Source organism: Phocoena sinus, chromosome 18, assembly GCF_008692025.1.
Source record: "Phocoena sinus isolate mPhoSin1 chromosome 18, mPhoSin1.pri, whole genome shotgun sequence".
NCBI lineage: Eukaryota > Metazoa > Chordata > Mammalia > Artiodactyla > Phocoenidae > Phocoena > Phocoena sinus.
In genome coordinates this window covers 23,450,040-23,477,766 of record NC_045780.1, presented here as the reverse complement: position 1 = coordinate 23,477,766, position 27,727 = coordinate 23,450,040, and the positions used below count along the sequence as shown (strand labels likewise).

The window sequence follows — 27,727 nt, the reverse complement described above, 5'->3', positions numbered from 1 at the left end:
TGCTTCGATAAATCTGTCTTGATTTTCAAGTGTATTAGCAAAACTCATTTTCATTTTTATCAGCATCTTAGTTTGGCTCCAGCAAACTCCTTTTTCCCCTTTAAGAGTCACCGGCTGAGCAGCGGTGACTGGCCCGCCGCCCAGAGGGATGTGGAAGTGACAGCCGGTCTGGCGGAACTCTGGCCAAAGACACACTGTAAATTACTATACGTGGTAAACAGCAAAAGTACAAGGAAGTATTCTTCATAATCAGAAAAGCAGAGATGCCCTGAGAAACTCTGATTAAAAAAAAAACATTGAACGCAAGGTATCATACAAGTCCTCACACAATAAACCTTGCTTTTTCTGAAAACCAAAGTCAATTCTCTCCACCTCCCCCTCAGAAATGCAATAAAACCTGCGCAGGTTTTTGTTTTAGGAGGAAGATGGAGGGCAGGGCAGGCCCGAGGCTCCCCGGGATTTCCAAGAATTCCTGGGTCAGCTGCTGCCGGTGAGGCAAGGTCTCATTGTTTCGGCAGAAAAGGAGGGGGCAGGGATTCCTTAAAGGATGGAGAAGTTTACTTCTATTTCAGGTCTGGCAATTCCTCTGTCCGTTCAGTAGAGCGCTCTGTTTTCGGAGGTCTGCTTGGAGGTGACTAGATTAACACATGCAGATTTGTACCTAAAAAAACGAGTGGCGGGTCGCCTATGGAGATGCTGCTGGAAGGCCTGTTTCCCTCAGGCTGTAGGGCCTCAGTCCCCCCTTTCAGCAGTTCACACGATCTTGTCTGAAGCTTGGTCAAAAGACAAGATGGGATTCTTGCTGTTAGGCTGCCCCCACCCCGAATACGCATGGCTGAAAGAACCACCACCACCTACCTGCCTTTAGGCAGGATCCTGAGGGCCCAGCGGAATAAGGAAGGTCAGTTGCCTTCCCTTCCCTCCAATCAGTCTTGCGCTTTCCTCATAAACCACACACCGCATTCTCCGGGTCCGTCTCATTTCAAAAAGCACAAAAGACTTTGAACCCCTCAGGGCCTGGCATTCGAACCCTGGTTCTTTCATCTCTGCCCTCGGCCTGGTGTGGAACACATACTGTATTGTGTTCATTAATCCTGCTGACCAAGGAACGAGCCTGGAGAAAGCTCTGCAAGTTCAAGTCCTACTTCAGGCTCTTATCAGACGTCTGGGAGGAAAACCACAGAGGTCTGGGAAGAAGGCTCTTCAGTCGAACTTCCAGGGAGGACCCCTGTGGTCCTCACTGAGAGGAGAGGTCCTTGGTATCCCTGCGGATTCTTCCGGAGCACAGATCAGGGGCCAATCCTGCAGGTATATGCTGGCTGCCGTGGTCTGTAAGATCTCCTCTGTGGCTTGTGACTATTCCTGAGTCATTATTATTCTTGTCTTATCCCAAGCAGGCTATGGAATTATACATAATTCTTACTTGAGAAATTGACAGGTTGTTTAAAAAGAAATGCCACTCCCCACAAAGGGGGAAAAAAGCCACAGGTTCAAATCAGAATTCCTGATTGATTCCATTCTTTTCTTCTACACCTACCTTATAAAGATGTTAAGGATCCAGGTTTTGTGTAAACTTGCCCCTCATCTAGTCAAAGACACACTGTAAATTACTATACGTGGTAAACAGCAGAACTACAAGGAAGTATTCTTGACAATCAGAAAAGCAGAGATGTCCTGAAAAACTCTGATTAAAAAAATGATGAAAACTTTTTTTGAGGAAAAAAAGTATTTATTTATTTATTGGAAGAGCTCCTTGAATTTAAGAAAAATCACACCCAAAACTCACTTTCTTCTTCTGATATATGAAGGTCTGCAGAATAGAAACGCTGCGTGGAAGGTGGTTTCCTCAAATAAGCAAATCCAAACCCAATAATCGAGCAGTCCTGAGAAATCTGATATCAGTTTAGTAAGAGACATACATTGACACATAAATGCTCGGTTCATTTTTCAGACAAAGGATAATATATGGCTTCAGAAAATAGTGGTGTGGTGCCTGCTTTTATGCTAAGCTTCTAAAAGATTCAAATGAACGGAATTTGAGGATGAAAGGGAAATTGTCTAAGGCCGTGGTTCTCAAACTTTAGCCTGCATCAGGATCCCGCCGAAGGCTTTAAATCACAGATTCTGAATCTCACATCCCCCCCACCCCCACATCCTCTGGAGTCTGATTTAGTAGGTCTCGAGGAGCACCCCCGAGAATTTACATTACCAATAAGTTCCTAGGTGATGCTAACATTGCTGGACTGGGGACCATGCTTTTCAGAACCACTGTTCTAGGGAAATGAAACTCCCTTCTGTATACGTCTGGATGCAGGAGCTTTTTCTTGTGATCATCTTGTGCTTCTGGCATTCTCTTCTAAAGCCCTGGAAAAACAGAGCATTCTGACCACTATTTATTTATTTATTGAAGTAGAGTTGATTTACAGTGCTGTGCCAATCTCTGCTGTACAGCAAAGTGACTCAGTTATACACATACAGACATTCTTTTATATATATATCCTTTTCCATTATGGTTTATCCCAAGAGACTGGATATACTTCCCTGTGTTCTACACTAGGACCTTGTTGTTTATCCATTCTAAATGCAATAGTTTGCATCTATAAACCCCAAACTCCCAGTCCATCCCTCCCCCTCCTCTCCTCCCTCTTGGCAACTACAGGTCTGATCTCTACATCTGGGAGTCTGTTTCTGTTTTGTAGATAGGTTCAATTGTGCCATATTTTAGATTCCACATATAAGTGATATCATATGGTATTTGTCTTTCTCTTTGTCACTTACTTCACTTAGTATGGTAATCTCTAGTTGCATCCATATTGCTGCAAATGGTATTATTTTGTTCTTTTTTTATGGCTGAGTAGTATTCCATTGTATACATGTACCACATCTTCTTTATCCAATCATCTGTCAATGGACATTTAGGTTGCTTCCAGGAGGCATAACTCTCCCAGACTTCAGACAATACTATAAAGCTACAGTAATCAAAACAGCATGGTATTGGTACAAAAACAAACGTACAGATCAGTGAAACAGTATGGAGAGCCCAGAAACAAACCCACACACCTACAGTCAATTAATCTTCGACAAAGGACGCAAGAATATAAAATGGGAAAAGACAGTCTCTTCAGCAAGTGGTGCTAGGAAGGTTGGACAGCTGCATGTAAATCAATGAAGTTAGAACACACCCTCTCAGCATACGCAAAAATAAACTCAAAATGGCTTAAAGACTTAAATATAAGACATGACACTATAAAACTCCTAGGAGAGAACACAGGCAAAACATTTTCTGACATAAATCGTACCAATGTTTTCTTAGCTCAGTCTCCCAAAGCAACAGAAATAAAAACGAAGGTAAACAAGTGGGACCTAATCAAACTTACAAGCTTTTGCACAGCAAAGGAAACCATAAAAAAAAAAAAAAATGAAAAGACAACCTATGGAATGGGAGAAAATATCTGCAAATGATGCGACTGAGAAGAGCTTAATCTCCAAAATATACAAATAGCTCATACAACTCAACAACAATAAAAACAAACAACTCAATTGAAAAATGAGCAGAAGACCTTAATAGACATTTCTCCAAAGAAGAAATAGAGACGGCCAGTAGGCACATGAAAAGATGCTCAACATCACTAATTATTAGAGAGATGCAAATCAAAACTATAATGAGGTACCACCTCACACGGGTCAGAATGCCCATCACCAATAAATCTACAAATAACAAATGCTAGAGAGGATGTGGAGAAAAGGGAACCCTCCTACACTGTTGGTGGGAACGTACGTCGGTGCAGCCACTATGGAAAACAGTATGGAGGTTCCTCAGAAAACTAAAAATGGAATTACCGTATGATCCGGCAATCCCACTCTTGGGCATATATCTGGACAAAGCTATAATTCAAAGAGAAACATGCACCCCTATGTTCATAGCAGCACTATTCACAACAGCCAAGATGTGGAACTGACCGGTCAACCTAACTGACCGCTCTGTAATCTTGATGACTTGACCATTTTGGAATCTTGATTTTGGCTTCTACTAACCAAACCAGCAAAGATCCTCTGTTCCTGGTCACCCGAAAAGGCCTGGGAGAGGTGAGTGTTTTATTCCCTTTTTGCCAAAGGTGGCGACTGTGGTTTTCCCCAGGCCCTTTAGGAAACACCCTTCCCCTCGGACAAGCAGTCTCCCTTGGTGCCTCCTACGTTTGAGTGAGCACTTCTGCTTGCTTTTACAACATCAAGGGAATAACATACAATTTGAGAAGAGAGTTTTAAATCAGCATCTCAGATTAGGCAGAGAATATCAATCAGGGTTCTCTTTAAGCTTCTCTCCTTTTTATAACTCAAGGATTGATGCCCCTTTCTTGGTACCAAACAGGACCATCCCTTTAATTACAGGTTAGGAACTAAAATTGATCGGAAAGCAGTCTAATTCTCCAGCACATTGCTTCGGAGGCTAGAAAACTTCTTTAGGGATTAAACGTTTCCCACGTAAGAAGTACACTGACTGAAACCAGATTTTATCTGTATTTCAGCATCAGAGGTGGCTGCCACACTGTGGAAAAGGATTTTTATGGGAACAGGCAAATATCCCTGAAAGTAAGTGTGGCCCCGGACCCACATACAGAGAAACAACTGGAACAATTTAAACCATTATGTTCCCAAGAAGGAATTTCAAGTTCTATTAATACAAGGCAGAGTCAGTCAAAGATGAAAGTTTAGTTTAACTCAAATAAAAGTGAGTTCTGTGGCCATTTCTCAATCTGTATGCCCCATCTCAGATTAGGAAGATCATTAAGGTATCTCACAGGGATGTGGCAGTTACCCACGTTACCTGATTCATCAACTCTCATTTTTTTAGTAGGGCTGTCACAGTTCTCATCATCTGACATTTCCATCTCTTCTTCTCGGCGGATGCCCATAAGCTGCTCACTCTGAGCGTTCCGGAGCTCCTGGAAGCAGAGGACCCACGGGCGTCAGAGTCAGCGACACATGACACACCTTTCCCAGTGGTCTCTCCGTGTGTTATGACTGACGTAGGAATGTCTTCACCTCCCAAACATTGCCCCACCTAATCTAGAGTGAAGTTCTGAGGGGTCTGGGGTGTGGACCAATCGAGGGATTCGGTATCAGACTTGGGAGAAATTCCTGATCACCAATGGTGAGTCAAGGGCTCTTCAGCAAGTTCTTTAATCTCTGAATTTCCTCATTTGTAAAAAGGGGGACAACAACGTCCAACTGGTAGGGCTGTTGTGAGGCTCCCATAGAAATGTCTATTACCAGAACTGGAACGTAGGGGCAGCCAGGAATGTGAGCAAGAGAGTTTTTTTAAAAGGCCGGTCTACCACTGACCCACTGTGTCACTTCAGGGAGGTTTCTTCATCTTTCTTAGTGTCAATTCACTCACTGAGATAGTGCGACAAGGAGAGTTTTGAGGATAAAATAGTTAATGCATGTGAGATACTTAGCATCACGTGAGAGACTTGGTCCATTAAGTTGAAAATGTTGACCACTATTATTATTCATGCAAAATAGTGTCCCTGCATGTGTATGTGCCCATGTGTGATCACATACACACACACACACACACACACACACACACACACACACACACACTTCAGATATCCAAATGGTGAAATTCAAATGATGTCGGAGGACAAAATGAAAACAGATGCCTTCTTTGTTGGTGTTTTAAATTATCACGTGGGGTTTATTGTTTATGTTGTAATGGTTGTTTTAGCATCCCTTTAAGATCTAAGGGTCATTTCTTTCTCCACTTCCTAGAAAAGTGACTGCAATCAAGGCATTTAATTTCCTGAGCCTTTGTCTACTCACACAAAAATGGGGTAGTAGTAATACAAGGCTGTTTGACTGCAAGAGTATATGTGAAAACTCACTGAAAAAAGTGAAGAATTACACAATAAATTGTTTACTACTGTGCTTAAAAATCAGGACACTAATTGCTTACATTAAATAATTATATTATTATTTTGGATCAAGCTGTAAATTATATATTTGCAAATCCTTATCCATTCTGTTCTTTTATATGTTCTGTCCTCAAAACAACAGAAAAAAAGCGGGGTGGGGTGAAAAGAGCTGCATTGTTGTTTTTCTCCCCATTTAAATTGGAGTCTAAAAAAAAAGTCAAACAGTTAAAATAATTTCACTTTATAATAAATCTATGAATAAGAATAAAACTAAATTACAACACCTAACGTATTAATGGCATGACTTTAAACACAGTTTAAAGTGCTCATTCGATGGATGGATACGTCTATATTATTCTGTTATAGGTGCTCTCAACTCTCTTCTCTCCTTAGCACACAGATTTTAACTGTAGCACGATGGGAAGGGAATTCTGTATTGCTAACCACATTTGCATGGTCAGCTCTGAACTCTGGGAACCACAATTGCAGAGACAAAGACAGGGAAGTCACCAAAGACAGGGAAAGGGGGGAGGGCAGAAGGCAAGGTCCCTGGGACAGGGCCACCCATCACAGGGCAGTCCTGAGAGGCACCAGGATGACAGGCAGTGTCCCCTCACTTGCCCATGCCACCCTGTAGAAAGAGGTGCCTATTCCGCCTTAAGTAACACCATCGGGTCTTGGAGGCGGATGTGATTAGTGGGGAAGTTTTTAGGTTGTGGACAACTAATCTTTCTACCGACAAAGAGCCCAATTCCCGAGGAGGTGGCCTGAAAATACTTGAAGCAAAGAAACTTCAGGTGGAAAGAATAAACGAGGCTAAAAGGGCCTGTTGTTTAGTTCCTACAGTTAATGACAAACTGTCATACATTAGCTGTTCTCGTGGGGAAGGTTGGCAGAAAGGAAAAGATTGGAGGAAAAAAAAAAAAAGCTGAGGCTGTTTCCACAGCGTGCCTCTGGTTCAGCAGTAAATCACGTGGACACGCTAATAAATCTGTAAAGGTGCTGCAGGTAATTAACAGACGCTGTTCACAGGAACGCGGAAAAATCAAGCCAATTATCAAGCTCACATGCAACTGAGAAATCATCCACAACGTTAAATCGCCAACTGGTATTTAATCAATCGGGCAACACGGAGGAGAGAAAATCAAAGGTAATTTAGAATTCTATTTCCTCCTATAATCAGAAGAGGTGGTGGTGGGAGTGGCAGGGAGACACAAAGACCCTTTACAGAAGCATCTTTCTGGGCTGTGTCCCTTTCTACCTCCCAGTAGGGAGCAAAGCAAGCAGGCTTCCTCGGGACAAGGCTGGAAGCCTTCGCGGGTCCTGTTCAGCAAGGGAGGGGATGGCCCTGCAAGGGGGGAGGCAGGGCTGGGGGAACGGGATACGACGTGGCAGGAAGCGTGATTTAGATCAGTAACGGACAGTTGCCGCCACTCCCAGATTAACGACAGTCTTCTTTATGCCCGGGTTTACTCAGCGTCATGCCACCTGCCCTTCTCTTAATGTTTCTTTTAATCATGTCTGGTTTTATGTGAAGCCAAAAGAAAAAATAAATAAACAATTCACAGGCAGATCATTCCCAAATCTGAATCATAGTCTATGGATTCCAATTAGTGTTTCAGAACCCTCGATTCATGAATTTCATCATTGATTTTTGGGACTCTTTCCTCATGAAAATCAACCTTGACATGGGGCTCAAGTCAGTGTCTGGGAGAGCACTGGGTAAGCATCCTTTCGTTTTCTGACCCCCGAAGAATAAGAGAGAAATCCCGCCTCCTGCATCAGTCACCAAGCACCTTCTCGGTATTTGTGAACAAAATTAAAAATGTCCTTCTTTTTTTTTTTTTTTTTTTTTTTTTATGCGTTACGCGGGCCTCTCACTGTTGTGGCCTCTCCCGCCGCGGAGGACAGGCTCCGGACGCGCAGGCTCAGCGGCCATGGCTCACGGGCCCAGCCGCCCCGCGGCATGCGGGATCCTCCCAGACCGGGGCACGAACCCGTGTCCCCTGCATCGGCAGGCGGACTCTCAACCACTGCGCCACCAGGGAAGCCCAAAAATGTCCTTCTTAATAATAAACTGCACTAGCCTTTTAAGTGTCCCATTATTGCGCATTCAGTACTCACCATAATAACAGTGATAATAAAGAATTCACTTGGTATGCATATGGATGCTACATCAAGTGCCATTGGTATTCAACTGTAATTTAGCATTAGTTAATGGGCACTTAAAACGCTACCCAAATGATTGATACTGCCGTACTCTGTGGTTCCTCAGACTCTACATAAAACACTTATTTTACAAGTGTGAGCCAAAATCATTACATTAATAAACCTTACCTTCTATAAGTTTGGGATTTGGAAAGAGGGGATTATCATTTAGAGAACTTTAATACTAACACGCTAGAGACGGAGAGGCATCCAAATGAAAAACATTCTCTCGTTAAAAAAAAAAAAGGAAGAAGCAAACAAAGACAGTATACTTACTTTTAAATTACAGGTTCAAAGCGTACACTACACTGAGGAATTAAAAATAACAGCTGGACCACCAATGACTAATGACACAATCTGGTCCTTCTAGGTGGCAGCGAAGGTTAAGTTCTGAACTCTTGCCTTGGGGTAGATACTCACACTTCACACATGCATTGATGCAGAAGGGTGGACAGGGCTAGCCTGGACATTCACTTCCCTGAGGAAATCTGCCCTGGGGAGAGGTCTGATAGGACCTGCTGGCTAGCACAGGGGACGGAGACATTGCTTAGGATGAGAAGATGTGGATGAAAGGCATACTTGCCATTTCTAGCCAAAGAGCAAACCGTCACCATCATGCTGTAGAACACTGAAAAGAAACTCAGTAATTTAAAAACTAGTTTTCTAGTTTACGTTACACTTTTTCGTTTTCTTGTTTTGCACAGTGATTAGGCGAAGTGTCTTAGCTTATTTCTGAGCTCTTTACTACGAATGGGAGAGATGCTTTTCTCCCTTTGCAGGGGACACAAGCACTCCGTCCTCTAAGCATTAAGTCAGCTGCTTTTCTGGATAAGGAACAAATCTGAGCTGGATCTGGAGCTGACAGCGAGGGGCAGGATGCCCGCCCACTGTAACAAAAACCATCATGGCTGCAGCCACACTATCCCCTGCCAATCCAGCTGTGTGACGGTGGTTAGAAAAGTAATAATAAAATCACCAACCTCAGAATGCTTTCGCCAAATGTCTATGTTCTTGCGTTGAGCTTTCGAGAAATGGTCCCAAGCTTTTTGTCTGGTAGAAGCGTTGAAAACGGCCACAATCTGCTCAACTTTGGTGAACAAGGAAGTCAAACAAGACAAGTAATTTATGTTGTGATCACTATAGGGAAGCAAAGCAAAGACACTAGGAGTCTATGGATGATGTCGCAGCAGAAATAACATCATCAATATCCATCCCATTTGTGCCTTTTTGTACTTACATGGCAGCAAGGTTGGGGAGGTCTCCCTTCATGTCTGTGTCCATAACTTTAGGTTAAAACAAACTCTAAATATGACTGGGAGAAGTTCATGGACATCTGCTTCCAAGCATCTGTTACTTCTTGTCTAAAAACATGACTTGGTACATCTATACACCTAGATCTATAGATATACAGGCACTGGTGTTGACACACAAATATAGATATACGGATCGAGTAATGCCTGGATTGGAGCCTTAGAAGTGAAGCCCGGGGGGAGTGGCTGAATGAGGAAGAACCAAACACATCTCTTTTTAGCTTTTGGTCTCCATCTCAAGGACCCCAGTGCAGCCCGCTGAAGACATTACCGTGTCCGAGTTCCAAGTTGGGGCAATGAGTAGTTTGTGTCATATCTCCCTTCAGTCTCAAGGCCATTTTTACCCCTTGGTCCCCTCTTCTCCCCCTGTCGCACCCATTAAAGCCAGCCCTCCAGCCCTCTGGCAGAAAATGGGAGCCGCTGCCTTCACCTCAAGACAGACCAAGGCTCACCCAACCAGCAGCACCTCGTGCAGATCTTATTCCAACACCATATGGCGTCCTTCGTAGTTCATCATGGCCACGTACTCCACTTCAACTTTCATAAGGTTCTCCTCCCTCTGGCTCCCGACACTCTGGAAGTTCTAACTCTAACACTTTGACTTAATTTAGCACTTCTGTGGCTTCCAGGGGAGGCGCTACGTCCGTGATCAACGTTGAAGGGTGGTGAACAAACGTAGACAGGGAAAGGGATGGGCTCTTAGTAGTGGATGTGAGAGGCGGGGGTCAACCAACTGCAGATTCAATCTTGCTTAAGCAGTTATTGATCTAGTAAGCACGGGATTAAGGAAATTACAGCACTGAATGAACCGTATGATTAAACCTGAACTCCTAAATATTTAGTTAGGAAGGCACAGTCAAAATGAGCTTCTTAGGGGTGCCAATGCTCTACTTAACATAAATCTTTCTAAAGTGATTCCCAAGGCTCTATTCTAAAAAAGGACATCAAAGCTCTTCCACATCTTCCAGGTGTCCGAGGAAAGTCAGAGAGTAATAGAAGAATCCCCACAGAAGAGCAACACCTGGTGCCCCCATTGCAAACATTAGAAATAAACAAGTGTGTGATGGAGGAAAGGAAGAAAGCAGATTCCCTTCACTTACTACATGGTAAATATCTTCTAACGCTAATAAGCAACTACTTCTCGGTCTACGGGTGATTTTCGCAGGGGTTTTACACGGACCGTTTTCTGACTCACGAAGATCGCAACTCCAAATCTCCTTATTTATCAAACTTGATCATCATGTCTCCTGATGAACTTGCCGCGCTCGCCTGTAACAGGAGGATTTAAGCTAAGCTCGCACTGCCCTTGAGCGCGTGCAGTTCCCCTCTCCTGCCTCACCTGGAGGAAGTAACGCTGCCAGACTAGTCACAATGAGCTGCTCCCAGGGCTGACTTTCCCCTGACCACCGACCCCCAGGGCTCTGCTTGGATGCACTGCCCGTGGCTGGCCGAGGAGAACTGGTTCAGCCCCACTGCCTGGGCTTCCCATGGCTTTGCCTGCGGGGAGGCTGGGATCATCTGGGGCCTCCAGATGCCTGCTGCACGGGCAGCACAGAGCACTCGGCCCAAAATGCCCATGGTGGAATCCACTGCCTGATGAGACTATCTGGCGGGGGTGGTGATCACGGGATTGTTAAAGAGTAATGGGTCTCATTGCTTTTGATAGTAGACCTCTTTGATCAGCATCATTTAGAAGAGTAACAACTGTGGTGTCCTGACACCAGGCCTGAGGAGAGAGGACAGGAAAGGTCGAGGCTGAGTTATCTGGGTGATAGAAGTCAAAATTCTGCCATCAACTGGAGAAGGCTGTTAATAGAGGGGATACACTAAAGAGAAAATTATGTGGTCATACATGCGTGTGTGGAGTGGGAGGAAGAGAGACCAGTAATGCACTTGGAGGAGTACAGAAGGGAAGGTACTTAGAAGAAAGACTCTGCACAGGTTCAAGGGCAAAAATGGATCCCCTAATATCTACTCAAGGCATGTACTCCTGCAGATATTCCCTGTTTGAGGATAAATGCCTCAGGTTTTTTTTTTTTTTTTTTTTTTTTTGCGGTACGCAGGCCTCTCACTGTTGTGGCCTCTCCCGTTGCGGAGCACAGCCTCCGGACGCGCAGGCTCAGCGGCCATGGCTCACGGGCCCAGCCACTCCGCGGCATGTGGGATCCTCCCGGACCGGGGCACGAACCCGTGTCCCCTGCATCGGCAGGCGGACTCTCACCCACTGCGCCAGCAGGGAAGCCCCAATGCCTCAGTTATTTAGAACATGTTATTACCATATTCCAGGGTTTAATTTCCATTCACTCATTCATCCATCCATTGAGAAAACATCTGAGACCCTCCTAGTCACCAGGCATTTGACTGATTCCTAGAAATATATGATTAAGACACTGATTGCTAGAAATATATGATTAAGACAAAGTCCATGCCCTTGATGAGACCATGGTCTCTGGGGAGCAAGAAAGACAAGCAGATAACTATCCTATGCAAGAGAGGTATGGATGACAGCTATGGGGACATGATAGCTAACTCAGTAGATGGAGTCAGGGAACACCCCCAAAGAGAACAACATTTGCTAAGTCTTAAATGATGAATCAATGCTTGCCCAGTAGAGAAGGCAGGGACATCCGGTTCAGAGGTGGCCATGGAATTGTGAAAGGACTTTGTGTGAAAGTAGCTGGTGGGGAGAGGGCTAAAGCTGGGTGGGAATAAGTCAGGAAGGACCGTGTATGCCGAGCCAGACTGTGACTTTATACTGTAGGCTAGAGGAGGCATATCCGAGTAGGATTTGTTTGGGAGAGATGATGAAGGTTTGAATTAAGACAGAGCACTGGAATGGAGGGAGGAGCAAGGAGTCGATGGGACACGGCGGCTGACTTGCTGTGAGGCTGGAGAGAAGAGAGACCAGGATGACTCAAACTTGAGAAGCACATCAGAGACCGAGAGCACAGGTGGAGGTCTGAGAAAGAAGATAAGGGGTTTACTTCTGGACGGGCTGAATCTGAGATGCCTGAAGGTCATCCAGAGGGAGCCGGAATACACACCGGAAGTTCAGAAAGAAGTCAGAATTCAGAGACTTATCTTGAATTTTCTGGGCCATTCTCAATTTCCTGTAATTGTATTCTTTTCAGTAGCGTAATTAATTAAAAGCAAAACTAAATATGAGAACTTTTATACTTCTTTTCTTATTAAGTTTTATACTTTCCCCCCACATATTAACAAGTTTAAAAAAAAAACCCTCAATCCCAAAAAACAAAAACCGTGTAACTCAGCTTAGGTTTAAAAAATACTCGCACAGTGTTTCTATGGTCCAGTTGACTTCTCTCATTTCTGTGCAGACTGTCCCTGAATGAGCCATTCGTCTTGCAAATGAAAGATCTTGGGCACACAAAAGGACTCAGAAGAGTGCTAGGATCAGCAGGAATTCATCATCATTAGTGAAAAACTACCTCCAAGAGTATGCCGTAATGAATGTGATTCAAAGACGGCATATTTTTAAAACCATAAATCAGGGTGACCGCTAGGACTGGTGTCCCAGGGAAAGACCATGCTCTCTTCACTGCAGCAGGAAACACCAAAGAGCAAGTCCCTGAATCCGACTACCACTCACTACTTCTCCAGTATAATTCATACTGCTTATTCTATTCTTAGTAACAGGGAGTTACTAAGTGGAATCTTTAACACTCTACTTCACCGCTCAGAGAAGACAGAAATAGTAAACAAGATGGCACTGGCCTTTGTTCAGAAAGGTAGCGTGCAGACGCTGAGCTGAGAGCAGAGCAGATTCACATCAACCGCCACCGGGGCCTCCACCACCCAGGGGTCTACAGAGTGGTGGCTGCAGGGCCCCATAAGAGCCTATAGCGATTAGAAGTCTTCAGCATTTGGGAAGTATTAACGACAGAAAGAGCGCTCCGTAAGAGAATTAATATTTACCCTTCACACCTTGCAAACCACCCTCCCACAATCCTCTGTATTAACTTTGCCGAAATTAGGTTATTTGAGAGAAACGGAAAAAATTAAAAGGGACTGATTTTTCTAAAGTATGCTGGAATGTCCGTCTTAGGTGTCATAGTAGAGTCCCTAGTACATTTCCAGCAGGTATAAGTGAACATTAGCGGAGGATAAATAGAGCTTTGAGGAAACTGCTAATCACTCTTGGCAGAGACAAACCTCTTGTTAAAAGATAAACTGAGGTATATTAAAATGTTTGAAGTTTATTTCAACAAAAATGGATTCCAGTCGAGCGGCACCAAACCGGAAGTGTTTAGGAGTGCACCGTTGACAGGAGTTGGGGAGAGACTTACAGAGAAAAGGCAGAAGCAAAGCCAGGAGATTATTGTTTGGTTGTCTCTCAAAACCTAGCTGGTTATTTGTGATTGGTTGTCCTTAGGTTTCCATTTCTTAACCGTGATGCATTTACAGGCTTAGGTTTTGATTTGCATACTTAGGCCACCACGACATTAGAGCCTCCTCTAATGCCCTCTGTGTTTAATTAATTGAACACCTTACTAGTGATTATTCATTCTCTTATGCACATAACATGCACACACATGTGTATAAATTCTTCAGCATTTCAACAAAAAATCCTAAGACTAGGTAAATAAACAACCTTTTTTTTTTTTGTACTTTCCCCTCACCTCAAAATGTCTGGACATCTGCTGACTTCAGAACAGACTTCTTACATGAGAGAGAATTTGATCAATTATCTTGAGAAGCACTTGTCTTCAGTCTTCTCAGAAAAGACGAGCTCAGAACAGGACATTCTGGGTAAACACCCAGAAATAGAACACACTCAAACAAGCTCCCTGGGAAGGGGCCAGGCACCAAGCACAAAACCTCAGACTTCTGGGGGGTACGAGGCTCCTGATTCTTGAGCTCTGGGCAGAAAAGCCTTGGAAGCAATGAAAGAGAAAGGTTAGGTTCCTCCAGAGAACAAACCCAGACCTTTTCCTCCATGTGCTCCTGAGTGTGTGTCTTGAGTCCCCCACACCTCCTGCATCTTTTGTTCCAGCTAAGCAGCTGTGAGAGAGCTTTCAATCCATTTAGTCTCCCAAATATCAAGAGAAACTGATTAAGTCCTTATAGGCAGTAGGCCTGCCTAAATAGAGCACCTCAAACAAATCTTCCAAGCTGAATTTTTGTTTTTAATGTTATCTAGGCTCCTGATAGAGCCTTAACTCTGTGGGGTTCAGAGGAAATTTTACTTTCCTTTAAGAGATTTTCAAAGGCGTGTAACAAATGAAAAGAGCTGAGTTCCCCCACTAGCGTTTTAGTGTTGTTTTTAAATACCAAAAGCTAGGGTGGGACGGATGAGCTTTGGCCCTGGATTGCAGAATTATAACAGTGAGTGGAATAAGTGATTTGGGCCCTCTGGACGCCCAGAGGAGTGAGACAAAGCCAGAGGGAGGAGCCGTTAGTGTTGAACATGACAGGGGAAGCTGCTAGAGTGATTCCCAGAGAGATTCCTGCGCCCTCACTTGTGTTCTGGGTCCTCACTCAGGAGCCAGTGAGTCTGGCGGGAAGCCCAGGAAACAGAATTAACTCCATCAAACCCATACATTAAGGAGGCACGGACGGGAATTTCAAGTCAAGGAGGAAAAAGGGCATTCTGGGGTTTTTGTCTTGAGATGACTAAAAAGAGCCATGCTGTGTAACCCTGTGAATCCATTCCAGTCCTGTTAAACCTGAGGCCAGAACGCCACCAGCAGGTACCACGGTTCTGAACTTCCTGGCTAGGTGAGGCCAGAAATCTGGTTCTTTTGGGGAGTGGGGTGCGGATAGGAAGAAAAACATGCTGGATCAAATTCCACAAAAAGAAACACGGTGCTTTTGGCAAATTCTGAGCAAGCAGGAAATGGTGACATTTTTCCAATAAATGGTAAGCTATTAGGCAGACAGTGACTTTTGAAGCTCTGTATAGTATAAATCCCAATACACTTCAGGGAACTGTAGATACCCTTATTAATGCATCTGTTCAAATATTCTGGAAAGTAATGGAACAAAAATCCATGAAGCTATTATAATTTTAATGGTTCCTTACAATATATAGCATCTATTAGGCTTTTGAAAATCCAATCAATCACCCTGTCTGGATGATCCCTATTGACTAAATGAAAGTAATATACGTATATAAGAAAAAAATGAATAAAATGAAAAGTAAAAGTCTATCTTCCCATCCTGACTACCGCCCATCCAGTGTCTCTCTTTAAAGGTAACCACTGTTAACAGAGTATCCCTCCAAAGAAAAAGTTATACATACAGTACACTATGTGTAACCTTGTTTTACTTACATAAAGTGCCAATATTATTGATATATACACTGTGCTGTATCTTGCTCTTAAGTCCTACGTGTATTATCAGTAAGGCTGCAGTGAACATCCTCAGACATACTTTCTGACACATTCTTACCTAAGTATCTTTATAAGAAATTCTCAGCAGTGGAAAAAATATATAAAAGAGTGTATGAATTTTTAATTTTTGAGAGCTATCGCCAAGTCGCACTCACATTTTATGCCCGTAAGTGTTTTTCAGATTGTTTTCCTATCCCTTGTCAACAGCTGGTAATCAAACGTTAAATTTTGCCATTCCTGATCAATGAGAAAAGGCCTGAATTACATGATGACCGATTCTCTGAACCTGAGCTATCCACATTTGCAGTTTCCATTGCGAAGCACGGAAAGAAGTCCACAGACTCATCAGAACTGCCCTTTTTTTTTTTTTGCGGTACGCGGGCCCTCTCACTGCTGTGGCCTCTCCTGTTGCGGAGCACAGGCTCCGGACGCGCAGGCTCAGCGGCCATGGCTCACGGGCCCAGCCGCTCCACGGCCTGTGGGATCTTCCCCGACCGGGCACGAACCCGTGTCCCCTGCATCGGCAGGCGGACTCTCAACCACTGTGCCACCAGGAAAGCCCAGAACTGCCCTTTTTATCAGTAACTGGCCTGTCGTGAAGACTGATCACCCAGCAAGAAGGGAAGAGACCTGGTTTCGGGGTATCCCTTCTCCTTCGTGACCCTGCTTTCCTCTGGGTCACCATCAACTCCACGAGTGGCGCCAGGAGAATCAGGCAACAGTAACTGGCTATTTCTGATTACTTAGACTTACTGGCCCGGGCACTACGCTTGATGATTTAAAACAGTGGCTTTCAAAGCGTGGATCCTGGACCAGCATCGTGGGCATCACTTGGGAATTTATTAAAATGCAAGTAGCCCCTAGACCTACTGCACAGAAACTCGGGGGGGCGGGGCGGTGGGGCCCAGCAGATCCTTCTCCTAAAAACATTTTTCCCAGTTTTATTGAGATAGATATAACTGACATACAACACTGTGTAAGCTGAAGGTACACAGCATAATGATTTGCAGTACGTACGTACCATGACATGATTACCACAAGGTTAGTGAACATCCGTCATCTCACATGGTTACAAGTTTTTTTTCTCGAGACGAAAATTTTTAAGGTTTACTGTCTTAACAACTTTCAAATACACAATACAGTACTGTTAACTATTGCTGTCGGGCCGTGCATTTCATCTCCGGGAATTACTTATTTTATAACTAGAAGTTTGTGTCTCTTGCCCTCCTTCACCCCTTCCCTGCACCCCCCAACCTCTGCCTCTGGCAACCACCCATCCAGCAGAGTCTGTTTTTCCAAGGTCCCCGGGTCATTCCAACGCATAATGAAGTTTGAGAACCTCTGATTTAAAACATTACCTCGTTTAAATTCCCCAACAACGATCTGAGGCAGGTGCTATTATTATGCCCATTTCACTGAGAAACTGAGATTCACAGAGAGGGTATCATTACCAGTCATATACTTAGCAAGTGGTGAAGCTGGGGATGGAAAATAGCATCTGTGCAACTTCAAATCGTGCATTTATACCCATTTGTATATGCATTTGTACTATGGGCCAAAGTCTTACGAACACTGTGGAGCATACCGCCGTGCCAGACCTTGCACTAGGCACTGGGGACAAAAAGATCCAGAGACGCTGCTGGTCCTTGCAGCCCCGGTGAATCCCAGCATGAGAACTGCCGAGAGGGAGGCTGCAGAGAGCGCCAAGGCGGGCAGGAAAGGCTTTAACAACGGCTGGTCCAAAATGTTAAGGTGACCAGAATTTTCTACTGCAAAGACGACAAATATTTGCGGCTGTGATGGGGCAGGAAGCTGCACTGAGCCCTCTCCAAAAGTGTACTCAGGAATGTGAAAGACAGCAAGGAAGAATCCCAGGGTCTGCAAAGAGGGCCCCTGCTCACCTGTCTACCAGACTGCAACTGACTCCTTTCGGGGTGCGCGCTCAGCACACGCTTTCATCTAAAATCCGTGCTGTCCTACTTTTGCTTATCACTGTTGTTGATACGATAAGGACAGCCGAATTTTCAGAGTAGGAAGAGAGCATAGGGGACTGTCTGGTCAAACCCTTTCATCGCAGAGATGAGAAAACAAAGACTTAAGGAGCTTCAAGGCCTTTCCTAAAGTCACCTGGCTAATTTATGGTCAAGCTGGGCTCACAACTCTCCACTGTCGGCTTTTTTCGAGATCTAAGATGAGGTTGATGCCATTTCCTATCATAAATGCACAAAACAAATCTGCATGATAGTTCTAACCTTCCCAATCTCCAGGTTAAAATAACATCAATGACAGCGCTCTAATACTACTTCTGCAAAATTCTCAACTAAAGTATATTCTATGTATTTCACTTTTAAGGAGAACGGTATATTAGATCAAAGCCAGTTAAGATCACGGTTTACCCCCCAAACCAACATTTACAATGTGTTTCGCAGTTATTAGGTTCCAGCCCAACTTCCAATACTACTTTCATTTCCACCTGTGACATAGGATCAAAAACCCGTATTTGTATACTGAGGTGCTTACAAGAATGTTGCCTGCAAGTGGGGCAGTGAGGCGGGAGAAGAGAACAGCAAACGGTCTCTGTCTCTGCTTAGCCTAAAATCTTGCTGGAGGAAAAAACCAAAACCCCAAACCTGATGCTTAAAAGAATAATCAAATGCCCAAGTAGACAGTACCGACTGTCTACAGAAGCGCTACAGAAGGGAGGAGAAAGGGAGGTGGCTATGCGTAGGACAGACAGAAAAGATTCACGGAGGAGGTGTGATAGGAGCTTTGGTTCTGGCCTGGGGAGGAGGGGAAATGCTTCAGACAAGGGATGGGGAGGAAGTACGAGTGCGGAGCGGGGATAGAGGGTCGTGCTAGAAGCAAAGACTTTGTTTTCTGACCAGGGAGCAGCTCTTATATTCAGTGTGATGTCAGCACACTTCTTCACACCCACCTGTAAACTATAAACTTATACTTATCCTCCTCTGATCATTTTCATTTTTCATAAACACACACGCACACAGAGAAAGCGAACTGTCCAAGGAGCCAAGAGTCCTGGGTTCTAATCTGCCCATAAATTGCTAAATGACAGGGGCCGATCAGGGCTGCTCTTGGAACTTCAGTTTCCTCCTCTATAAAATGAGGGGGCTTGGGCCAATGAGGGTCTGAGGTCCCCTCCAGCTCTGACACTCAACAATTTCTAGTTTTCCATCCTGCTAATACTTACGGCACATAATCCTTTTTTTTGTGTGGTACGCGGGCCTCTCACTGCTGTGGCCTTTCCCGTTGCGGAGCACAGGCTCCGCATGCGCAGGCTCAGCGGCCATGGCTCACGGGCCCAGCCGCTCTGCGGCATGTGGGATCTTCCCGGGCCGGGGCACGAACCCGTGTCCCCTGCATCGGCAGGCGGACTCTCAACCACTGCACCATGAGGGAAGCCCCACATAATCTTAAATTAATATTACTAAGTCCTTCTCCATCACCTTCTGCTTCCCGTTTGCCTTTTCCCCACTTTGCTCCCTTCCCTCTTTCCTCTCTTACCAGGAAGTGTGCTGGGAAATTACCAGAGTGGGATGATCATGGAGTGTTTAAATTTTCATCTGATGTGTGTGTGTTGTAACAAGGCATGGACAATTGATCAACCTGGCATGCACATTAATAATTGAGTGTTGTGGAACATGCTTCCACAACTTTACAAACAGCTCTTCTCTGAGCTTTGAAATGACAAGCTTTGCTCATAACTGAAAACCTGAATGTGGGCAGGCCTATGGGGAGTTCCTCTGACGTATCAATGTTTAAAAAGCAAGGAAGATCAAAACCTGAAAGTCTCTCGGTTGGGAAACTTGGGGGAGTTTCTGCCCAACAGATAGGCTGAGAGGTGACATAAAGATGAGATAAGGATGATATGAGAATAAAATGACATAAGGATGAGATGATTCACCTGTACTGAACTTTTTTTTCCTTTATATATAGTGAATGAGATCTATCCAGCTGGCCCAGAAAGGAAGGGAAAGCCCTAGGTGCCCCACCAGTTTAAAGGATGCTCTCATCTAACATCTTTGAAAACTGCACACCCATTGTCACAGGTGAAAAACGATCCAAAGTAGAAGTGAATGGATGCCATACTTCCCAAACTCGTGGTTGGGTTTAGTTGCTGCCCTTTGACACTTTATGCCAAGGCTCAGATGGAAACAATGCCTATTTGATTATATTTACATAGCCCATCCTGGGGTGAAGGCCAGAGATAGGAAGAAGGTTAGAACTTAAACAAATGTTGGCAGAACTGAACACCAACAAAGCTAGAAGGTAACTGCTGGCCTTTGATGTAGACCTTGAAATAAATCTCAACCTTTAAATTATTCATGGCTCTTGGGCCTTTTTTCCCTTTGAACACATGTTATTTGTTCAAATATGAAAGCAAGGATAAGCAAGGCAAGGAGATATGTGCATTTAATCCATTTTAATGGACTAACATGCACTGGAATTTCCCTTCTCCTGGTCAACCAGTTGGCTATTTCCAACAAAATCTATATAGGGACCCACACTTTTACTGCGCCTGGAGCTTTGTAACGTACCGGAATTTGCCTGGAAGTTGTTCAGTGGGCCCTCTCCTCAGGACACCGGGCCAGCCCTACTTGCTGTAATAAACTAGTTCAACAATAGACCTGCTTCCAAAACGCCTAGGAACGACTCCCTGAAACTTGACTCTCTAATGGAGAGGCTGCCATGGAATTCTAGGAGCGTAACATTGACATTGTGTGGATCTTTTACGTGGGAGGGAGCAACTGTCAAATAACCAGGAAATTTCCAGCCACTCTGGAGAAAGACAGCCGAGATGTCATTCCCGAAACCCAGTGCTTTACAATCCTAATCTAATTCTAAAAGACAAAGCCAAATGGGATTCCTGTGGTGTTTGCCAGAAATATGAAAGCTGATAAGTGGGGGGATGACTGGTTCTACTTTTGGAAAATATGGCAAGTACGTCGACTGCTGTGGACTTCCGCAGCTATTATTTTAGAGGTAGCTCCGTGTGTGGACACCAAACTCACCCTGAAGCCATCTGGGGAAGCAGAAAATGCGGTGGAGACGAACAAACATAACTCCACCAGACATGACATGAGATCTATTTCAAAATTCAAAGGATGAGGAAATGTACACACACCTACCAGGCTAGTCAGGTTACTGCTAATATTTTTATGGTGAATTTCACATTAGAATTTGGTTCCCCTTTGCATCTGGGGAATTGTCGTCTTTGTAAAAGCACATAAAAACGAATGGAAAATTCTGAGATGGCTCAGTGAGCTATGCAATGTTCCCGTTCTACGTCACAGGCTTAACTCCAGCTGAGGCTCACACTGAAAGTATCTGCCATCTTCAAGTCATCCTGAAGGGTCCCGGCTACTGAGGATTCACACAAAGGCCCCTCAGGGCCTCTGTGGCTGGGGCGTGTACCCCTTGGACAGCTCTGGGGGCCTGTCAAGTTCAGCTGGTGTTTTCACAATCCCTGTTGGTATCTGCTGGCTGCTGAAATACTTCCCAGAATCAAATTACAGGGTTAAGGGGGGGAATCTCGCAAACAGTAATAGGGAGATGGGGAAGGTACAGGTCGTCAGACAGTGACAGCTGGGGAGATGTCAACATGAACTTCTGTGTTTATTCTTCTACCCCAACTCTCCTACCATCCTCTAGCCTGTTACCAAGTGTCTGGTAAAATATAGCAGCTTCCAACAAGAGCATAGCTGGTGAGCTCTTTCTTCAACTTGTTTGATTACACATGCAAGGTGAAACTCTGTTACCCACAGACAGTGCTAACACCGATGTCAAACTGTTCTACAAGGTTCCTGGAAACTTCTGAGCTTACTGTTTCAGCCTTCCTTCCTGCCTTCCTTCCAACGGACTCATTCATTCACTCACTCACCCACCAAATATTTGTTGCGTATTTCCATGTTCCAGGCACTTGATATACATCGATGACTAGGAGAGACGTGTCCTTTCCTTTGTGACGTTTATTATAATAAACTAAAACCAGAGAATTCATTAAGTCATACCCGTTTGGATAAGCGCCCCGAGGAACCTGATGAGATGCAGAAATGGTGAGCCTGCTAGGAGAGGATGGATCAGGAAGGCCTCTCTGAAAGGGTGGCCTTACAGCCAAGACCTAAAGGATGAGAGGGATGGAAGTACGCAGAGTACAGGGAAGAGCACAGCAGACAGAGGGAACAGATGTGCAAAGGCTCGGAGGTGGGAGGTAGCTTTAACGGGCTCGGCAGGAAAAAGGCCAGTGGAGATGATGCCTCATGAGGTGAGGGAGAGCTGACGTTGAAGAGGCAAGCACGGAGAGCTTGAGGCTCGGGAGGATGAATGTTATTGTAAGCGCAATGGGAATCTACTCAAGGGATTTAAGTGGGGAAGACGTGCTCTGACTTATGTCAGACAATGTGTGAAAAATAGATTGAGCTGGAGGAAAGGTGGAAAGGGAGGAATTACACATGGCAGAAACTGCAAAATGTCTCTCTGTAGCCATTCTCCCCTCCTTCCTAACTCGGAGAACTCCAGTTTTATTCTGGAGAGCAATGGGCCCAGTCAAAAAGTATATTTCCCATTTTCTTTGTAGCTCGGCATGGCCACATGTAATAATTCTGCACAACAAGACATAAATTGAAGCCTATTGGGGATCTTTGGGCAAATTTGCTTTCCTGCTCTAAAGGTGCAACCCCTTCCTCTTCCTTTCTTCCTCTCCTTTTTCTTATGTGATTCCAGCTTGTAAAAACAAGATGTGATGGCAGGAGCAACAGCAGCCCTCTTAGACAACTATCTAAGAAGGTTAATATTGATAGTATCACAGAGACCTCAGGCCTGACAGCCTTAAACCACTGAATCAGTGCCAACAAATCCGGGTTTCACTGGGTATAAAAAGAAAATGCTCCATTTTTAAAGATAAAGTTTGCTTGGGTTTTCTATTACTTACAAGTGGACACCATATTTAACTGACATAACAGGCTCTTATCATCGTTCAGGCAGCCTGCACTTGAATGGTGGCAGTGAAAATGAATAAAAGTGGATCAATTTTGAATGTTGAAACAATGGGATTTCCTGCTGTCCTACATGTGGGCTTTGGTGGTGGGGAATGGTGGGTGTGAAAATTACAGGATTTTGGTCCGCGAATTTATTAAAATGGGAAGGAAAAAACCAAAGAAGGACAGGTTTGAAGGCTAAAAGCAAGAATTTAAATTTTGATATTTTACAGGTGAGGTACCTAAGTGTTATCTATGTTAGTAATCTCCATTCTTGTGGTTTCCATGAGGTGGGATCTTCCTCCAAAACTCCTGGCCCTGCTCTAGCCCTTCATTCTCTTCTTTTTCAGGGAGCAAGTGAACCAGCCTGCCTGTACAGGGTACAGTGGGCCCTTGAACAACGCAGGTTTGAACTGTGCAGGTCCATTTATATATACTACCATACTGCATCATCCATGCTTGGTTGAATCTGCGGACATGGAACTGGGGACAGGGAGGGCCGACTGTAAAGTTATACTCAGATTTTTCATCCTGCAGAGGGCCCAAGCCCCTAACCCCTGTGCAATGTTCGAGGGTCACCTGTACTCATTCCCGTCTGCTTCTCCACGTGTGATGTGGTACATACAGATACAGGCGCCACAGGAAGAAGCCTGTGGTCCTCGGAGCTGCCTGTGGCTGGATGCTCAACCCCCAGGTCCAGCATCAGGAAGCCCATCATCGCTGCAGATCTCAACCCCATTATCCAATTCAGCTTTTATCAGGAGTAAAACACTGACGTTTGTATCCCCACGTGCTGGACTTCTTTGTCTATCTCTCGGTGGTTCTACACTTAGGTTGGCTTCTACCTGTATAATATTAGGCACATCCCGTTCTTTCAGCCACATGCTGGGGGTCTTGTTTTTAACAAGTGCTTCTTTCAACGGGTATCGTAAGAAAAAACCAAAATCCCTCCCCTATTCTAATATGTGGCTGCCTTCCTATCTTCCTTGTGAGAGTCAAGGATTGAGTCTTCCCTGCCCAGTGGGACTGTACACCGCACAGGAATAAGGATTTATTTCAAACTGATGCTAGTGAGCAAAAGGTAATCAGTGATCATTCTACTGTCCAGGCAGTTGGCTTCTTGCCATAACTTTGCAGGAATTGTATTATTAGAATGGTGTGGCCTTTCCCTCTCTCCCTTTTCTCTGCTACCAATCCACCCTACCCCGCCTACTAATCAATTCTCTGCTTCTCTCCTTTAAAAGGTGGTCTGGGTGTTAGTGGACTTTAGCCTAGCCCTAGTAACCCCAACTTCAGAACTGCTGGGCATACACAGTCTGGTAAAAGGTCATTGCTCGCCACCAGGGAATCTAGGTAAGGTGGTCTGACAGTAGTCTCTATGAGATACAGCAGTTCCGTTTTTCCTTTTTTTTTTTCCTACAAAGACAGGGTGTCCCAGGTTGGTCTCATACCGGATATTTGGTCACTTATCAGAGTTTACGTTTGGGACTTTCCTCACGTGACATTTTACACTGTGGCAAAAATGGTCTTTTGACAACAAAGTCATATAAAACACATTTACAGTGAAGATGCTGGCTTTTCATCCCCTCCTCTCTTTCCATCCTAACGGATACATTATGGCTGGGGTTTACACTGATGAAGGAGGTGATGGGCGTTGTGGTACGTGATGTCATTGAAAATAATACGTGTTCTCAGAATGAATATGTAAATTTCATATGTTGCCATCCCGTGCGGGGTCCTGCACCTGGTGTGGAATGGAGCGCAGCACCGTTACGAGTGTCATTTAATAGCTTTTACCAAGCGAGGGGCACATGATCAGCTGTGAGGCGCGACGCCACTGTGACATTAACTACAGATGCAGAGTGCCCGTAAAAAAATATATGCCCTTTGTTTTGAATAGAGCCCTGGGTAATTTCCCTAACTATTGTTCTATGAGAAAAAGCCCCGTTTACTCCCTTTCATCAGTTTAGGACCTGGACGTGAAAAATCACCGGCATCCAGTGGTTCAGGCAATTTGCTTTCCAAATGAAAAAAAGGACAAAAAATAATACTGCAGAAAAATCTCTACTCCTGAGTTGCCTGTGTTGACAGCCAAGGCTCACCTCAAATAAAGGATCCTGAGGAGTCTTTCTGACCTTCTTTCTAAACAGAGCCCAAGGACAACGCGTGACAGTGTATTCAGGGGCTGCTTCTACTCTCGGCACGGGGAGGATGTGAGGGTCTGGGTGTAGAGCCCGCACGTGAGGGTGGCCACCCTGCAGGGGCGGTGTGAACTGCAGTGGGTCCAGCAGGCACCGAAGCAGCGTCTGTCTGCCCCGCCCTGGGGGCCAGGCCGGGTGTTCTGAGGAAAAGCTACAGAAATGCTGCTCACCTTGAGAAGTAAGCTCTCAGGGCGGGGTCCGTGTTCCTCCAAGTTGCCACAGGACATGAAATTGGTTATGAGGTTTTGCCATTCGATATGGAGTAAGATGGGAAATTATGGGACTACTTACCCCCAAATGAAAAAAAAAAGAGTACATAAGAAAAGGCAACGTCGTGACAAAAGAGATGGCCCCCCCAAATCTTACTTACATTGAGTGAGGATCCCGGTTAAGGCATTTTTGAAATTCTCCTTGGCCTCCTCCATCTCCTGCTCATGGGTGGCTTTCTCGTTCATCAGCCGGCGGACATGGCTGTTGGCCGACTGCACCATGGAATAGAACTGGTTTGCGGACCGCCGGTTTACTTCCCCTCGCTCAATCCAGGACAGCAGCACTGTGATGGCCTCTGAAAACTTGCTATCGTCTGGAAATGCAAAACCACCAAGTCCAAATCACGCCCAGGAGAGATTTTGGTTTTCACTTTGGTTCCTCTCTAAAGGCAAAGCACGGTCCATCCTAATGGATGTGTGTTCAGAACTTGACCTTGTGAGCTTTCCTGCGACTAATGGCTCCATCATCACTTAGCTTGTCTTCCCACAGCTAACTCCACGGCACTGCACAAGCAACCCAAGAAACAAAGGGTGGTTCACCCTCTCGATGAGCTCAGTTTTAGAAGATCTGTTCTGGGCATCCTTTGAAATATGGTACACCCGCACTCTTCCACCAAACCCAGATTTCTCCTTCTTAAGACTGGCTCGAAAAACAGTTATTCACCTATTTGGCCTCCAGCTGATTTCTTTATTCTTTCGCCAGAAATCGCATACGGTGCTACTAGTTTTCTGACTTAGAATCTGCTGAGTTATTGTCAAGATGTGGATGACAGATTAAATTACTTTTAGAAGTGGTTGTGATGTGAGATATTGTTCCCAAGGTGGTAGTAGGAATAGGTCAATTCTTCTACTACTACAGTTCAAAACTAATTTCACTTTAGGTTTAATAGAACATATTTGATTAGGCTGAAAACTAGAATATTTCCTTGTTTTCAACGAAAGAGGACCTGTTCCGAGGTGGTCAGTGTTTGCCTTCGAAGGCTACTGGAAACCCATTTGAACTTGGTTTGAGGGGTGTGTTGATGGGGGGAGGGGATGGGAGGTTCTACCTGTAAATAAGTGATAAAGTTTATTTCAAAGAAATCAATATACTTGCCCGTTCGCAAATAGTTACTGGAACAGATCTGTGTTTTACGACTGACTTGGAGGTGGAGAAGAAGCAAGTTTGAAGGAGATTAAGTTAACTGGAAGTGGAAGCTGTATGTCAGTTATTACAACATTAATTGATCCCATTGCTGAAGGCTTACTGCGTATTTTCCAGACAAACTTGAGGAGACGAGCCTTTCATCCCTATTTTTTTACCCCCGAAAAGATGTGATTTAAGAGAAATATCCTAGAAACTAACACAACATTGTAAATTAACTAGACTTCAATAAAAATTTTAAAAAACATCCTACATTTTCCAAGTAAACGGAGTAGAATCTGAGTTCTAAAACTAAGAAGCAAAATTAGACTAAAAGATTCAAATGCTTCTCACGCATCTGACAAACACTAAGTGACTACCATGTTCCCTCTGCTAGAGGAACACCAGAGACACCAGAGACATCCTTATACACTGTATGTGTATCGTCCATTGTTTATATATTATTATATATTGTGTGCATACATATACACACACACATACATACACACTCTAGATGAACAGAGGGTGATTCATATTTAGTAAAGGAATTTTATTTTATTTTACTCACCAGAGGTTTTACAATCAACCACCGCTGTTAGTATTTTACACACCATACAAAGCCTGCATTTGCGGAGTGCTTTGTGAATTTGGCAGAGCGCTGTGGGAACACCTTGAGTACCTTTTCTCCCAGAGGCCCCCTTTCAGACCAGGGCACTTCACTGCTGTGGCTGCTTCCTGCCCAGGAGGTACTTGCACTGAGTGAAGGTAGGGTCGCTTGACCCAGCGCCCGCGGATTCTCCAGGATGGAAATCCTGCTGTTGATGGGTCACCGTCCCGGGCCCTCTCCCACCTGGGTGGTGCCAGTCTGGGCTTGGGGATCAAAGCTTTACTCCTGGGCAAACCTGCCCCATCTGCCCTCACGCTTTGATCCCAGGAGATAAGTGGCCTGGGGAAGGCCCATAGGGCGGCCTGCACGTGAAAGACTCAAGTTTCCTTGCCAATTTCAACCAACCCGCAGTTGAGCGCGCACTTGTTCAGCGTCACAGCTGGTTTGCACAGTTTTGTTAACTCTGGAATTTCAGTCTGAGTTCAACCCTCAATGAACTCCAGCTGCACGGGGTTCTTATTTCATGGACCAGAGCGGCTTGTATAAGATAGAATCCATCACACGACTTAACACTGCGTTCAACCCGTGGAGAGGCCCGTAATTCAGCATTATGCTTGTGGGAGCCCCACTGCGACCCTTACAGTCAGAATAAATTCTGCCTCTCTCCCTCTCTCTGCCTCTCTGCAGACATGTGTTAGGAGAATGGGCCTCCGAAAAGACAGCAGAAATCAACCTAATGCGTA

At 44.7% G+C, this 27,727-nt stretch overlaps 1 protein-coding gene across 7 annotated transcripts in view; it reads right to left on the bottom strand.

The window, feature by feature from the left end:
- ENOX1 (ecto-NOX disulfide-thiol exchanger 1) overlaps nt 1-27,727 on the bottom strand; it is a 622,833-nt gene that overhangs the window by 116,364 nt on the left and 478,742 nt on the right. For all 7 annotated transcript variants that reach the window (XM_032611636.1, XM_032611631.1, XM_032611635.1 and 4 more), the window contains 3 exons: nt 25,356-25,568; nt 9,107-9,213; nt 4,826-4,943 (listed from right to left, as the gene is read on the bottom strand). In XM_032611636.1, coding sequence (XP_032467527.1) covers nt 4,826-4,943; nt 9,107-9,213; nt 25,356-25,568 — 438 coding nt within the window. The remainder of the gene's footprint in view (nt 1-4,825; nt 4,944-9,106; nt 9,214-25,355; nt 25,569-27,727) is intronic.